Genomic DNA, 17086 nt, shown 5'->3' with positions numbered 1-17086 from the left:
TTGTAAACACAATGTGAAGTAACACCCACATTGGCATGCTTGTTTTTAGGAGTACGTGTCGTTGAGCCTGAATTAGGGATCGAAACTGAGACTAGATTTGTATTGCATATTGAGATTTGTAAGCCTGCATACAGCCAAAACACAGATAGAGAGAGAGAGGGTGAGGATGATCCTGCTTTTTTCAGCCCCTTGATGTGATTAAGACAGGGGTCTGATGGGGGGGGGGGGGGTATGGGGGGGATTGGAACAGTACGCTAGTCATTTTACTGATACAGTCGCTGTACTCCGCACATTCCTCTCTGATTGCACACACCATGTGCTCCGTCTGCCGAGAGCCCATGCACAGACCTCTGCCGCATTAGATTAGCACTGCCAGCATGTTGTCAAGCGCAAGGCCAGCTGTTGTTGGGTTCTGAACATTTGTAGTGTCAATCATTTATTAAGCCTCAAAAAAAAGCAGAAACGCATTCAAAGGGAAACTTTCTGACTCTATATTTTATGTTGGAAAAATATCCTTAATGAAGTGAGTTTTTTTTTTTTTATGTACAATTTTCTAATATTACAGATGAAAGGCAATAATTATTCCTTTGTGATCAGACCCTTTAGTGAACCCAAATTCATCTTCAATCTGTTTTCAATAACTTTTTGATAGCAATAGCTTGTTTTGCTTCAAAAGAATTAGATTTATGTAAGGGATAATGTATGATCAGCTGGTCATAACCGTAAAATACACCCAGACAGTGTGATCAGGGCCCCAAGAAGAAAATAATTCACATCTGCAATGATGTCTTATCTCTCCTCCAAGACTTGTTTCCACCTAAATGCCTCTTGGAGTGTGTTTAAGTAACATTTTCCCTTTGCCTTTATTGCTAACACTTTATTTCCTTTATTTCTGGCTTGTCAGTGTTAATGTCAGTTATTAAAGTTAACATTGGGTTCCTCAGTGCACCATAAATGCTGGGTGGCATTGACAATGGTTGCCTCAGTCAGAAATCAAAAAGGTTGTAGGTTTTAACCTGGAAGTAGTACATGATGTGGTTTTATTTGGAAATAAATGGATGTACTGGGTGCACCTTTTATATCTTTTATTTTTCCCACTCATTGACAATAAAAGGAAGCTTTTTTGTCAATAATTCAACAAAATGATGGTACTTCACAGTAATTGATGTTTTATCAATGTTTTTGATTATACGCAGCCAAAGAAAGATTATTTATAAATCAGTGACATTTTCTGGAAAGCTTTATTGCTATTCTTCAATTGTACACAACATGTGTACAATCAAAATTTAATTGACACATAGGCTACCATCCTTCTGCCACAATTCTTTAAATGACACACCTCAGAAATATGAGGCTCAAAGGCAGCTCAAACAGCCAAGTAGGCTACAGTAGATATTTTGACTCAACCTAAACTTAAACTGAACAACCCAGGTTCACAGGAAAAATGTGCCTGTGGCGTAATTCCTGCTAAATGTTACGTTGCTTCTTTCACATTTCGTGACACTTTCGATGTGAAATGTCCAGTAAGTGGTGCTAAAAGTATGTTTAATATTCCCTGAAACAGATTAACGTAAATCTGGCAGCGCTTTATTATGCTGATAATTGTATATTGTCCGTCTTTATTAGTCAATAATCTGCCCTTCTAATCATGATTTGTGTAAAAAGGAATAGAAATGGTTGGTGTTTTACCATCTCTAGAGTTTATTTCAGATGAGCTCAAAACTTTGATGAATTGTATGAATAGGTACATTTTTGGAGTTTTGCAAAAATGTAGGAAAAGGCACTTGTTTCCAATGAGCTTGTGTTGCAGCTAAATACTGTAATAATGATTATTTATTTAATGTGCTGCCCTCATTTTTTAAAGAAGTGGTTGCACTGTTAGCATTGTGGTGTAATATCTCAGTTTGTTTACGTGCTTCGTTGAACCCATGAACATTGTAATAGCCTACACAAAGTAAAGCTCAAAATCTGACTTCGATTGCCTACTTTAGCTGTTTTATCTGGCCAGATTTATGTGGTATTCTCTGTCACAGTTTTTACTGTCACTTTACTGCCTTGTCACTAAAGTGAAGGTGTTGCACACGCGTCCCCCTTACAGAGAGTCAGGAATAACCAAGATCTCAGACAAAGTGTATGCTGGCCTCATATTCCAATTAGCTCTTGCAATTAGGCTGGCAGATGTAGCACACGAGGACTGGGATGATAAAATTAGCAACACTGACAGCATTTAGAAAAGAAACCACCTAAGCCCCGCCCAGTCCCTCTGACCTCACTTGTGATTCACAAGTTCAAGGTGTTAGCATTACCCAAAGCTAATTACACCTAGCTGAAGTGACACTAGCATTTGTAGAAAACCTTATTTTTTCAGTGCTGAGTGGTGTTTTTGTGACAGTTAAACGGCCTCATTTTTGTAGGTACTGGAGTGCTGACTACAGCTTTATTCCTAGTGAGCTGTCTTGCTGTCTACTGCTTACATAGACAGATGTCTTCATAGGCAGCATTTTAACTGAAAAGGCACCTTATAAGTTGCTGAAGCACAATGCGGTACTTAAATCACATAAAGAGAACACTACTGATTCGAATAGAATTTAACGTTAGCATGTTGCTAAGCTCATGTACTCCAATACACATAAACATACATTACACACACAAAGTGGGCAAAACAGATCCATTTAAATCAGATATATATATATATATATATTTATTTATTTATTTATTTATTTATTTATTTATTTATTTATTTAAACTTTTCAGTTATAATGACTTGTGCTGTAAGTATATTTTTAAACTTGGATATTTTTCACTGAGCTCAACACATGCACTATTTCTCCTCAATCAGAATGAATCCAATCTGATTTCAGATTCTGAAAGTTCTGTTTACATGATACCTAAATGTTGCATTCTGATTCACATATTCGTTTACATCTGCATTACATGAGCAGTCGCTAGGAGAGAACCGGAGAAAGTCACTGTCCGCAATGTCACCAGAGTTACTGCAAGTATAATTGTCATGTTTGCCTTGATTATATATTTAATAAAAAAAGCTGGCATATTTGTCCAAATATTTGTCTCCTCCACTGACCAGTTCATAAGAGGTGAGATGTCAATAAACATATGCATATGAATTGAAGTTTCTTTAAGATCGATTTAGATGTTTTCTGTTTTTTCTGTCCAATTGAGCCATTAATTCGATTATAAACTGATTATTTGGGTGCATGTAAATGAAGCTACAGTACATTCTTGGATTGCCTTCTCTGCAAAATGTACATGCAGTGCTTCCTATTTTGGCCAAAACTAGGTATCTTTGAATCCAGTAGAAGATTTCTGCCTATGTTTAGGGAAAGCCTTGATATCAGGAGCATGTACGTGGTGTCTTAAAATGCCATCTAGGTAGGCAGCTTGCTAAGTTTTGGAACAGAGCCTACTTCAATACTGTTCTATCATTCCAACGTCAGCGTCGCCCAATTTTGCTCTTGATTGCAGGAGTGCCATATGAGCGCAGACCGGGTCTCACCTATTCATTATGTAAACCACCCACATCTAGCGCCAGGCTCTTCTCTTCTCTACCTCTCTTCATTGTACCTTATCTCTCTATTTTTATTTTTCTTGCCCTCACATGTTATGAGGATGTAGACATGTCTTTTTAATGAGGAATGCTGGCAGGGCGTTATAAAGTAGTCACCAAGGGAATAGGGAAGGTACGGGAAAGAGTCAGAGGGTAGGTAAAGATAAAAAAAAAAATCCCTTGAAATGGAGAGAGGTCTTTCATCCTTTAGAGAAGAGAACTGTACTCCTCAGTGTCACAGTGTACTCTCCACTTATCATCTTCTTCCAGAACATTTCATACCTTGTCTTGCTGTTGTGCCAAAGCTTGCTAACTGGCATTAAGACGCAAGAAGCCCCCAAAAAAAAACTCTTGCAATTTTTTTTTTAATGAATATGTATTTTTCCTTCACTCTTTCTTTCTTTCGATCTAATGGAGCTCCTGAGGTGACTGATTTTGCTGAGGCACTGCCGCCTACTCTCCGTCAGGTGCAGACCCACTTTCAGAGCTGCCCAGAGAGTGTGTCAGGAGCAGGAAGGTGACCTGTGACGTCAAGCCACTGAAGCCTGGGGAACAGGTCTTATTGTCGCTCAATCGAAGATTCAGAGCTCATTTTGCTCCCAGACTTCATTTATTGTAGGACACATTGATATTTTTGAAGGTTCAATGAAATATTGACTGAAACATTTGTCAGACTAGTCTTTGAGTAGTTTGGTGCCTATTAATACCTGACCTAAATCATCTTGTTATAGAGTCCGTCCAAATATGTCTTCCATTCCAGGCATCCGAGTGCGTTTTGACCTGGTATTTCTCCATCTGTTGACATGCTCCTGCCTGTATTTGGCTTCTCTATGTGATGTGTGTTGACTGATTGAACACCATCTACCCTGCCTAAAACTGTTAAAGATGCTTGATACTGGGTTGGACCAGTGGATTTGGAGGTCTTTTTTATATTTGGCCAATTAGCTACTACTTATTTTGTGACCACTTGGTTGGGTGCCAGTGGGTTCCTAATAAATCACCTAATGCTTAGCTACTTAATGTCGTCTACCTTATTGAGTGTTAAATTTGTAAACAGGAAGTTGTATTTAAAGATTTGCTTTGATCTTTCCCCTTCATTTAATTAGGAGAGTAGGAAGGTAGTTAGATTAGTCAGGAAGTGAAGTGGGAGAGAGGGGGGGATGGGATCAAGATGGTAGACAGGACCACGAGCCAAGAATTTAACTTGGATCACCTAGGGCGCAACCTGTGTCAGAGTTTGTAGTACACACAATATGGCAGAATAAGTCCCGTCCTCTAAATAAGAGCCAATCAGCCGTTGTTAAAGCCATCGCATCACTGCAGCTACTGTTAGATGCTTATGTTAGACTTGTGCTTAGGACTGCACATGCACATTGCTGGACCAACCTGAAATATACATTGTTTTACTGCTATTTGAGTGTAAGAAATTAGTTTTATGAGATTTGTCGCTGGTTTTTAAATGTGAGTTTGGCAAGCAGTTTTTGAATTTTGCCATTTCCTCATTTAAATAGATAGGAAACTTGCATGCCTGACATAGCTGCCTGGAGGCGTTGCAATTTTCCTTGAAAGAGATTTTTGTGTGAAATTCATAGTATTCGAAAACAGTAGGCGAAAAGTAACCGGATGACCGACTACTACTGCCAAGATTTCTGAAGTTTGCATCCAATGGACACTTTACTATCCCACGGCCGCGGGAGAGGATTTATGAATGGCAGTGAAGCGACACAACTACGCTATATGTCACATGACAATGACAGCACTGACCAATGTTGTACAGCCGGATTGCATTCATACTACACACAGTCATACTATTACACACTTTCTGAACAGTTGCGAAGTATTCAAAAACGTACTCAGAGAGAATGTGATTTTTGAACGCAGCCAGTGACTCTTTTGGGGCTCATATTTCCCACGAACCCTTGCATTATAGATGAGTCGGAGTTTGTGGCTGCTCTGCTGACTTTTTTTTTTCAGTTGAAGAAAATGGTGAGGAACGCATTGTCAAAGTTGCCACAGCCATTTTTAAATTCATGAACCTTAAATGTTAATTAGTAATGGATTTTATGGTCATGGTCACATTAGCTAGATGCTAATGATACAAGCAAACTTGTACTCTGCATGTTAAGGGCATATATATAGTTGTATGTTGTGATAATGTGCCAGGACAGGGATTGAGATTGAGGGTCAAACACTGACCAATAGTGATGTTAACTGTGAAATACTGGCTAGATTTGGACAGTTTTTTAGTAGGAATGGTCATAAGGTTCCTGTGAGGTGTTACAGGCTGCTGTATTGGATATAGTTATTCGTAGTGAATTTTAGAGAACGAAGCAGGGTTCGGTGTTGTTGTGCTGTCAGCTTCAGGACTTTGTTAACCCTAAGGCCCTGGCAGACTGTGGCTGCTCTAATTGGAGGAAGCCCTGAAGGGGAAGTGGATGGTGCTCAGGGTGCTATGACAGATGCCCACTCGAGTGAGCCTCACTGAAGGATTACAGCATGATGAGGCGGTAAAGTGTTTATTTTGGTTGCACTAGGACCGGAGCTTCGAGACAATTTGCCCTGGCTGCATATGTGCCCTGCCCTCTCAGAAACACTAGACATCCCAGCTCTTCCTTAAAACGCACTGTATAAACTTCCTGGCAATTTAACAAGCCTAACTCGCACACTGGCACTTCAAAGCAAAATATGTTCATTAACTCCTAGCATATGCTTCCTTTCCATCTCTTTTACTTTCTCGCATCCTCTTTAATAGCCTCAAAGCCCTGAACAAAATGTCAAAGCTCTTTGCTCACCCCCGAATGAGTGTCTGCTTCCCTCCCACAAGAATAATCACACTCTGTTTAACACAACATGGAATGATGGCTGGTGTGAATGAGGGATGATGCTGTGGACAGTTTTGCATAAGGGAAAATGGAAGCGTCCTTGGTATGTTTGTGTGTGGACAGATGCACAGCCCCTGCTGAAAAGATGAGGCACCATCATAAGCTGTGTTTAGATGTTTTTTGGTCAGTCAGCTAAACTAGAAGGTACTAATCAGCCTAAACCAGCATGGAAATTCAGGTCTAATCAAGTCTTTTCAGCAGGGGGGCTGAATGGAGCTAGACAATGCTACACACTTACAGTATAGGTAGCTGACAGCATAATCAAATGAGCCAAGCATTCAGTAAACAAGCTAAAGCCCGGGACACACCAAGTCGACGTCAAAGAACTAGCGGCGACAAAAGCTGACTTTGCTGCGCCTCGGCCAAGAAACACGGTTGAACACACCAAAAGGACTAAAGGCGACTGTCAACTAGCACGTGCATACTGCGCCTGCATGTAAGTAAATATCTGTCTATTTCAGCAGGTATCAAGTCTATTTTTTGTCATTCAAAAAGGGAAAACGAAACTAGGCCTGCAGATATACAAACCTTCAACAAAGCGCTTGCTTACCATTTTGAATATCAATCACGCTGATCACTTTCTTCGTTCCAGTTGGCTCATGTTATTATGAAAAAATGCATGCATTTGAATGCTCCATCTTGGCTTCTCTGCTCGCTTTCGTCACTGTCGCTTTTATTCTCGTGCACTGACTCTTTCGCTAAGATAAACAGCCAATCAGAGTTCTCCCTCTCAGCGACAGCCCAACGCCGATTCAACATGCTGAATCGGCCAAAAAAATATAAAAAAAACATGGACCAAAGACATCTAAACGAGATGTGAGATCATGTGACCCTTAAAAGGACAGAATGCTCAGACATACCTAGTTTTTCTCATCATAGATGCTACGTGCCCATTACAGTTTGGTACAGGCTTCGAAAATGCTGTCTCCTTGCAGGAGATCTTCATTTGTGTGTAATGGAATTTCCTGGTGCTGCTTTGACCAAATGTTTAATATTGGCTTTTTTGCTATAAGGTGACATCGGTTTATCAGCTTTGTAATGTTGATGCATCCTTAGTGATAACACGTGAACACTTAGCGTGTTGCAATTCTGGGGCCAGTTGCATAAACATAGCCATTATGGTAAGACTGTGTTTCATGTGTGTGTTCCTTTAAATGCAAATGAGCTGCTGCTCCCTGCACAGAGGGCGGAGCTTCAAGAGCTTGTGTGTGTGTGTTAGCAGCTCCAATTACGCAGACAAGCACTAAAGTGTCAGAAACTGTTCTGCCTTTTATGTTTAAACTGGAGTCGGACAATGTTGGAGAGACTCAAGAAGAAGTGACAACATGTTGATTGCAACAAGCCATTTCTGAATGGTTAGTTGATTAATTTATGTTGCTGATGTGGAGTTAACTATCTTCAATTAGTATATTCTGTCATGATAATCTATAAATTGTGTGGGAACTGTTGTAAGATGCCTACAGCGTGACATGATATTGCATTTGTGTTGAGTACTGTATTGCAATAAATGTGAAAAGACGGATGTGACAGCTTGAGCAGACTCACAAATGTGCTCTACTGCAACAACTCTTCCTCTTCTCAACACTGCTTGCGTAAATTTTAGGCTTTGTGATGTCACTAACCCGGGAGGAATGTCGTGTTGTCCCTACCAGCCGTTTGTTGTAGTCCTTAAAAAGTGATTTCTTTAAAAGCAAATATCTTCCATTGCTTTGAACTTTGAGCCTTGTAATTTTGCAGATGTTGTTTAACATTACACACTAACTAAAGTTTAACACCCCTTTAACACAGCTTTCCATCTCTTGCAGGGCATCATGGAACAATACAATCCCTGTTTGCGGAATTTCATCGCCATGGGGAAGAACTACGAGAAGGCTCTCTCCAGTAAGTAACGCCCACATCACATCTCCAAACGTCACCCGTTTCAGTCAGCTGTCCAAACCCTCCACGCCTTCCCATCCGCCTTTAATGCCACTTCATTTGAAGATGATGACAATGTTTGTCATCCTGTCATTCAGATGGCCACACAGGCTTATCAACTCTCACACAGCCCGAGACACCTCCTGAGCTCAGATGGGCCAAACACAAACGCTCAGCTGATGAGGGCTTTCAGAGAGGAGATAATGTGTCCTGCCTCACTGATGATTTGATATTTGGCCATTAGACCGAGGAACAATCAGACGACTTTGAAGGCTTTGTGCAGTAGGTGACTGATGAAAGCCAGACAATTGCCCATTGACGTCTTCATTCACATTGGCAAATGTAATCTTGCTCCGGCAGCCTTGGGTGTACAGTGGCTGTAAAACATTTATAGTGATGTGTAGGAATACACCGTAAAGGAAAATCCCAGATTTAGCGGAAGCTCAATCGACAGCACCGGCTTTGGAAAAAGAAAATTTGGCATCTCCCTTCTTTTCCTTAATAAATGTAGAAATCTGGGTTACATTGAGGCAAATACAATGGAAGTGAATGCAGAACATTATTTCACCAAGTGCAATGGTTCAACATCTTGGTTGATCCTGGAACAACATTTCAATCAACCAATCAGATTTGACGGGCAAATTTACAGTTGATGTCAAGTTTAGGCTTATAACCAGGGTTAGGTGCTTCTTCATCAGTGTTATTCACAATCATTTCCCTCTGATTTTAGGGAGAAGTTATGGATCGTGTTAGGTTTCAGGGTTGGGATATGGTTTGGACAAAATTTTCGGACAGGAATGTTGTTCCAGAATCATCAAAATATGTTGCCTCAGGAACGCGTCTAACTTGGCAAAATCAGGACATGTGGAAAGAAATGGGGCCAATCTATAAACTTTAAAATTCTCCCTGTTCTAAAGTATAGCCACAAAATGTAAATAATGTGAGTGTAACATAACATGGTTGTGAAAAATTCACTTAAAATCACCTTTTCTGTTTAAAGTTCCATCTTTGTTGCCATGACAACGCAATATCATATACCCTAAAATGACTGTAAAATGATTTAAGAGTTTTACAGCTCATATAATACACACATTTTACAAAATTATTAATGTCAGTGGTTTTATAAAATTATTAGCTTAATTTTTCTGCTTTTAAATCCTCCAAAAATGTCACTCCCGTTGTAAGTGCTCTCACTGTAACCTTGATTTTTGCTTCTTTTTTTCTTTTTTTTTTAAGAAAACAAGGGACTTTTTTTTTAATGCTGAAAAAAATTATTAAATTAACTTAAGGAAAACTTTTTCTAATACAATTAGTTTAGGTCGGTGCAACAAGTGAAGCAAATTTATTTTGTTTTTTTTTGCTGAGCCAACTTAATAAATTTAAGTTCCTGTGTCATACAAGCCAGACAGCATTCTAACATGCACCATTGCTGGTTAGCATGACACAATTAAATTTAAGTTGCCTCAACTATTTGGAGTGCAGTTTCAATCATCATAATATGCAATGTATAGCATGAATAAATAAGAAGACACTGGTGTCAGTACTGGTATTAGTATAGTTATTGCTCACTGGGTGAAGCAACTAAACTCACTCTATAACTATATCCTGAAGTGTGAATTGGCCTTTAAAGAGTCACAAAGGAAACCTGGGCTACCAGTAAATCCCAGCACCCAACCCACTGGGGGGATTTATGTAAAATCTGTGAGACAGACTGCCCTTTAAACTCTTGAGCATTAAAGACAGATTGGCTGAGGTGGGTGAAAGAGTCTTATCCTCAGAAAGGGGGTACACAAGGGTCCATATGCTTCAGACATCTATCCACTAGTAGCAAGAAGTTCTAGAGCAAATAATGCAGCAGTTGGGTAGAGAAGAGCCTGGGTTTTTGCCGTAAATACATGGATGAAAGGACATAAAGAGAAGAAACCGAGTTGAAAAATAGATTTATTCCATAATTGACTACCCCGTAGTGAGGGAAACTGGGCTCTAGTGGGAGGTCCTAGTCCACACTAAGCCGACCAGAATAAATCGTAATCCTCTTTTGCTCTCAAGCCATGTCTTTACCACTCTACCCCGTGTTTTAGGAAATGAAATCACTCAGACACAAAGTCAGCAAAGCTCTCTACCCCCATTTATTATTTCTGACTGGTATTGTTCTTGCTGATTTGTTTTAGAGCCTCAGGCACAGAAAGAAGAATGAGTGCGGTGGGGGAGTGTGTTATGACAAGGTTCTTTCTCAGTAAAAGGGAGAATTTCAAAGCGGGAGACTTGCATGTATGGATGGGAATTGTAAGGATTCCAATTTCACTTAATGACCCATTAGCAAGTTTTGAGAAAGCAAACTATCCTTTCATCCTCCAAACCACTTGTCCTATGTAGGATGCTAGAGCGTATCCCAGTGTCTGTGGCCGTAGGGTTAAGGAAACGCCGTGGACTGATGGCCAGGGGAACTTCATGCTGTGAGACGAGATTTTTGTGAAATTGTTTATTCAAGTATATTATTTTTATTTAAAATACCATTTTTATGAAGCAATGAACCATAAGAGTCATCTGAAAGAGAGTATTGAGCGTAGACGGGGAATAATTGGAAAAACATCAGCTATTTTCTGTCAGCTTTAATGGAATTCATTCAGAATTGATTTGGTTGTGAATTAGACTAGACTGGTCGTGCTGTATGTTTGTGTTGCTTGCAATTATTTAGGACAAAGAAATAATACGATTGTGCAATTGTCTATTTATTGTCTTTGAATGAATTATTATTATATATATTGTTTCAGTATCTCTCTCAGTTTGGTCTGCAAACAACCTAGAACATAATTGGCTGTGGCTCTGTTGATTCAACAGAGGCGCATGAAATTTGAGTAAATACTGTTCTACATTGACGTTCAGGAACCATTAATGGAAGTAAACTTAATGAAAATGATACAGCGGTGGTTTGTTTTTTTTTTTTGTTTTTTTTTTCATAAATGGACCATTTCCTATATGGAGTTTTGGTGACACTTTAGTTCAGGGTTCAATTCTCACTATTAACTATTTGCTTATTAACATAACTATTACTAGGATATTGGCTGTTTATTAGTACTTTTAAAGCACATATTAATGGCTTATTCTACATGACCATATTATACATCCCTAAATCCTACCCAATACCTAAACTTAACAACTGCCTTACTTACCTAATAAGCAGTAATTAGGAGTTTGAGGCAAAAGTCATAGTTGATAGTCAGTTAATTGTGAGAATTGGACAGTGTGAAGTGTGAAAATCAGCAGTACCAAACTTGACCAAGTAAGTTGTTTCTGTTTAATATTTTAAGGGATAGTTCACCCAAAAATTAAAACTGTCATCATTAACTCATCCTCACATCGTTCCAAACTTGTTTCACTTTCTTTCTTCTGTGAAACTAAAAGATATTTTGAAGAATGTTGGTAACCAAAACACTTATGATTCCCATTGACCTCCATTTGACAAAAAAAAAATCAATGGAAGTCAATGGGAACTGAAACTATTTAGTTACCAACATTCTTCAAAATGTTCTTCAGAAGCAAGAATTGAACACGGGTTTGGAATGACATAAGGGTGAGTAAATGACAGAATTTTTGTCTGAACCATCCCATTTAGGTTGATCATTCTAAATGACCTAAGAGTTCACTTCATTAAGCATTTTATGTAATGTTAACTTTTTCTGCATTCGACAGTTGAATCACCCTGTATATCAGCAAAAAATATCCAACCTAGAAGACTATAAGAAGAAAGAAAAAAAGAACAGAGACAGTGGAGAAAATGAAATGGTACAGTGGGAGTGCCCAGAGTTGATGGTCCCATCTGTCAGGCACATTTCTGCATAATTTCCCTGTAAATAAGTCCTGAACAGTAGCCACATATTGTAGTCACAAACCTAGTGCAACAGTCTGCTTTGCCTTACTTAATCAGAGCCACAGCTGGTCAGCTTGATGAACTGTTTGCTCAACCGATTTTTGTGGCCTTTCTGCCCGTGCCAGAAGCTCAGGGTGATTTTCTACAGGCTCTCAATGGATTCAGTGGGTCCCAATTGATTTCTGAATGAATTCCATAAAGAATAGCTGACTGGTAGCAGTGTTTTTTTTTTTTTTTTACTCTCTCTCTCTCTCTGAGGGAGATGTTGAGGCATTATTACTGAACTGCTCTTGGACGTTTTGGGGGGGAAGAGCTGCATCTTGGCTGCCAGATCTTGCTGTGCAGTTATAGTTAGTGGCAGTGGCTTTGTAACTCCTCAGTCCTGTGGTCATAGCCCAAGAGTGACAGTCATGAAACGAGTCCGAGCTGCTGATTCCATGAAACATCTATGAGGCAGGAGATGAGCCCTGTATGAGTGGGCCAAACCTCTACCTCTTCACTGCTCTACACAATAATGAGTCCCGCCAATCCTCCGGAAAACAACAGCATATGCTGTTTGGCTGTCCCAAATCTCACGCTCTTTCACTCAGTTCCTACTCCTCAATGGAGAATGACACACTTTCTATACCGGACACATTACGAAAACTGAATTGCTTCATTATGATTTCCATAGCTGTCTACATTGTGAGCACCTTTTTCATTTACTACATTAAAGCTACAATATGTAATTTTTTTCGCCGCTAGGGGTTGCTAACCCCTTACAATAACAAAAGCGTAAGTTGATGACGCATAAGCATTAAGGAATTATGGATCTTGTCGTCAAGCTGATGGATCTAATAATGTTTATGGATGAGTGAATACATTGATGTTTTTAACATGACTGTGGTATGAAGCAGATCGCGATTGCTAATGAGAGACAGATATCAGCGCCACACGTGAGTCCCGCGGATATAAAGGGATAAGGACAATTAATTCTACCGAACTACACAAAAAGTGCTGAATTACCACTCACACAGGTCAGTTTATTAGACGATTTAAACTTGTGAGGTAACGCAGCGCTGTTTCACTTGGTCTAACAGTTACAGTATCACACTAAACTGCATTTGAGTGTGTTGAATGTTATTCTATGTGTTAGTTTGTTGGCTGTATGAGACTAGCAGTAAGTTAGATCAGCATTAGAATAACATACACATCATATTCTAACATTTCATCTTGTTGAACTATATAACATTGATTAGTTTTATGTACATTTGCTCACCTGTCTAATAAAGTACATGCAACATTGGCGTGTCTGTCAAGTCGAAGTTAGTCGCGGACGTGGAGCTCGAAATGATATTGATCCTCGTTTTAGTCCTCTTTTTGTCTCAAAGTCTGCTTGCCATGGTCTAAAATGTTTGAACAAAACAACAACAGCGTGAGTGTACCGCTAGGCGTAACCCAATTGTCCACGTCTGCGGAAACCGAGGGTAACGCGGATATGACGCCATTGACTGGCAACTCCCTCACACCTGCTCACACGTCCCGGTTCCTTGGTTAAAAACAAAATTTTCTCACGATTTACAAATAGTTGGAAACATTTGGGATATTGTAACTAATCAACTAAACAAAATATATAACATTGGCCTAGTGGTTTTTGGATATTTTTTTCTGCAAAATTCTTACATAGTGCACCTTTAAGCAGATTTCCCATTTCTATTTTTATGTGCTGTACAGTTATTCCATTTTATTCCATTTAGTTTTAATGTCCAACAAACATAGTGAGCGGCCCCACAATTTGTTGTCAGTAGTTTTTTGTTTGTTTGTTTTTTTGACAGAAAGAAATTTATACTTTTATTTGGCAAAGATATATTAAATTAATCAAAAATGACATGATAGAAAATATTTCTATTTCAAATAACGACTGTTCTTCAAACATTTCATCAATGAGTCCTGAACTTCCACACTGTTTTAAGAAGCTTAACTGTTTTCAACATTAATATTCAGAAATGTTTCTTGAGCATCAACTTATCATATTACAATGATTTCTGAAGGATCATGTGACACTGAAGACTGGAGTAATGTTGCTGCAAATTCTGTTTTGCCGTCACAGGAATACATTAAATTTTAAAATGTATTACAATAGAAAATAGTTATTTAAAATTGTACTTATATTTCACTGATACTTGCTTGAAGCAAAAGTGTTTATGAAATCTCTGAAAAGATCACAGTAACATTCAGGTTTTACAAGTGAATAGCCTAGCTGTATGTAGTCCCACCAGTTAGACCAACACCAAACCAGCATAAGCCAAGCCTAGGCTAGACCACCATGAAACTTCTTATTAGACTAAGCTGTAAAATCACACTCTCACTCACAATCAAACGCCCATATCCTCTCGCTCTCTCTTCCGCACATGTGGGGATCCAGAGAGAGTTGTGGAAATAATGATATTCTGTTTATTCTCTTTTCACCGAAGTTGACATTTTAAAACCGTAATGAGGCATGGGATTGGGAAACTGTGTGTGTGTGTGTGGGGGGGGGAGACAGCTGGGCTGGTCCGGTAAAAAAAAGGGGTAAATTTCCATAGTCACAGGAGGGCTATCTTTACTCATTCTAAATGTGTTTCCTGTACAAATGATTGTGTTTCCTGTTGTGTGACAGACTCATCCACTTCTATAGCTTTTTTTCCCACTCATTACCCAGCTGGACTGACACCAACTTGCACAGCTGATAGCCGTTCCCATCCTCGTCATGGGCACTTTGATCACTGAATATACTGTTGTAATGAGAGATGAGAATGTTTGACATATTTTTCTTTTTGCCTCCATCTTTTGCAGGTGTGACATTTGCAGCGAAGGGCTATTTTGATGCTCTGGTGAGAATGGGAGAGCTGGCCAGTGAAAGTCAAGGATCTAAAGACCTGGGTGAGTCTCGGCGTCTTGTTTTGCCTCAAGGGAACAGGCAAACTGTGTGGCCTGATCCGACATGACACCACAAAACACGCACTAATGGAACCACATGCTCAGCAAAGTGCCGATGTTGCTTTCATTAGGCCCAACTGTCAGAATTTGTACCTACGAGAAGCTTTTATATCGTACCTTTTTAAATATGACGCATTTCAGACATGGTTTATGTACTGGCGTAAATTATTCCTTGTTTCCCATGCTCAATTTCTTGAGTTTGCTTGGAAAATGAAGTCAAAGGGCTGACAGCATTGGATGGGAATTCATCTGCCGTGCTGCAGGGAAACTTGCCGATGCATCATTTATGATCAGTTTAAAAAGCGGATCTAGTTCGAGGGCTATAACTTCTTGAAATAGCATTTCACTTTCTGCTACAGGGAGGCTGTCAGAATTGTTGGTCGGTTCTTTGTTCTGCCAGGGATGTGAGAGTGGGTGTATATGTGACCCTCAAGATGCTTGTTGCTGATGGGGATCAGCTAGAGGTATGGCAGCATAATCTTGTTTGTATTCTTGATACCATCTCCAATGTCTATTGAACTTCTAGTCCTTTTGAGCATGGACTAAACCACGTTCTACCTCAGTATCAGGAGCCCTGAGTGAATTTAGGCTGTAGTTGACTTTTATTTTGGATACTTTGGGTTTTTCAGAGAGACGGTCAGGTGGGAGTCTTTCTGCATGTTACAGTACATTGCTAAACCAGACAATTCTGCATGTCATTGATTCATTCAATCAATCCATTCGTTCAAATCACTGATCAATTCAAGAGCTAAGCGAGATGCTGTGTTTGAAGTTACTTACTGATTGAGTAGGTACAATTGATGAGGAACAAATGTGAAAATGTTTGTTCTGTAACGCTGATGGCCCACTTTAGACATTCTACTTAATATAAGTAACTTTGCAACTACATGTCGACTAACTCTTATTCGATTATTAGTAGACTGTCTGCTTTACTGCTAACACTTTATTTTGATGGTTGATGGTAGAGGTCTGCACGGGACTGTTTTATTCATCCCGTTCCCACTTGGTTCTATTCCGCTCCACTCTTGCCCGCTATCTACTTACAATGATTTTCTTCGCGACCCGACCGATCCCGCTTAATCCCACTAATATCAAATTTAAATTTCCCCTAAAGAGAGAGAGGGCATAATATAAAATGTTGCCTACATACAAGAATTGTATGTTGTTTTTGTCTTATCATGATATAGTGAATACACACAAAAAAGTGTCACAGAGAAAAATAGGCTGTATTAAATATGACATCTGTCACTCAAAATGTAAAGCCAAAAATACGAATAAATGAAAACTGTTGGCTCGCTAGCTATACTACAAAATGAAATCTTTTTTTAAACATTCATGCAAGAACAGAATGTCGCTGACTGGCAATGGTTTCAGTAGCTTACATCTCTCCTCCAAAATCCAAGCACAAAGGCTGAATGTTCTCTCTGAAAGTGCACTCGTGGTCGGGATGTAACGAACATATCTTGCCAGGTTGCTCAGGGCAGGGAACTGGGAGCAGTGTGAATGCCACAACTGCAGAAAGTTTTGTTCACTTCAAGTTCAAGCACGGATACACTGTTGTCAAAGGATGTCAGGAGCGGCCGGGCTTTTGTCTGACCGCCCGCACCCGTCCAAGAGTTACAGACCTGTCTGTGTATGTCTGTGTCAGCTGTGTCGCTTGCCTGTGGCCTCATGGGATAGTAAAGTGTCCATCGAATGCACTCTCCAGAATCTCTGTGAGTGAGTTTCATTGTCTTTATGAATGAGTCATTGAATCATTGACTCGAATGATTCAATCAAACACACTAATTAATTTAGGAACCAAGCAAGTGTCTTTAAGAATGAGTCATTGAATAATTTGCTCGAATGATTCAATCAAACAGTCTGATTCATTCAGGAACTTAACAAGTGAGT

The 17086-nt window shown here is 39.5% G+C and overlaps 1 protein-coding gene across 3 annotated transcripts in view; it reads left to right on the top strand.

The window, feature by feature from the left end:
- Positions 1 to 17086, top strand: part of baiap2a (BAR/IMD domain containing adaptor protein 2a) — a 103645-nt gene that overhangs the window by 19126 nt on the left and 67433 nt on the right. For all 3 annotated transcript variants that reach the window (XM_081382738.1, XM_081382737.1, XM_081382739.1), the window contains exons 2-3: positions 8253 to 8328; positions 15050 to 15136. In XM_081382738.1, the coding sequence (XP_081238864.1) occupies positions 8253 to 8328; positions 15050 to 15136 (163 nt within the window). The remainder of the gene's footprint in view (positions 1 to 8252; positions 8329 to 15049; positions 15137 to 17086) is intronic.

The sequence above is a fragment of the Scardinius erythrophthalmus genome (assembly GCF_964197995.2).
Source record: "Scardinius erythrophthalmus genome assembly, chromosome: 1".
NCBI lineage: Eukaryota > Metazoa > Chordata > Actinopteri > Cypriniformes > Leuciscidae > Scardinius > Scardinius erythrophthalmus.
Note: the sequence above shows the minus strand (reverse complement) of the source record. Positions and strands in the feature narration are given on the sequence as shown.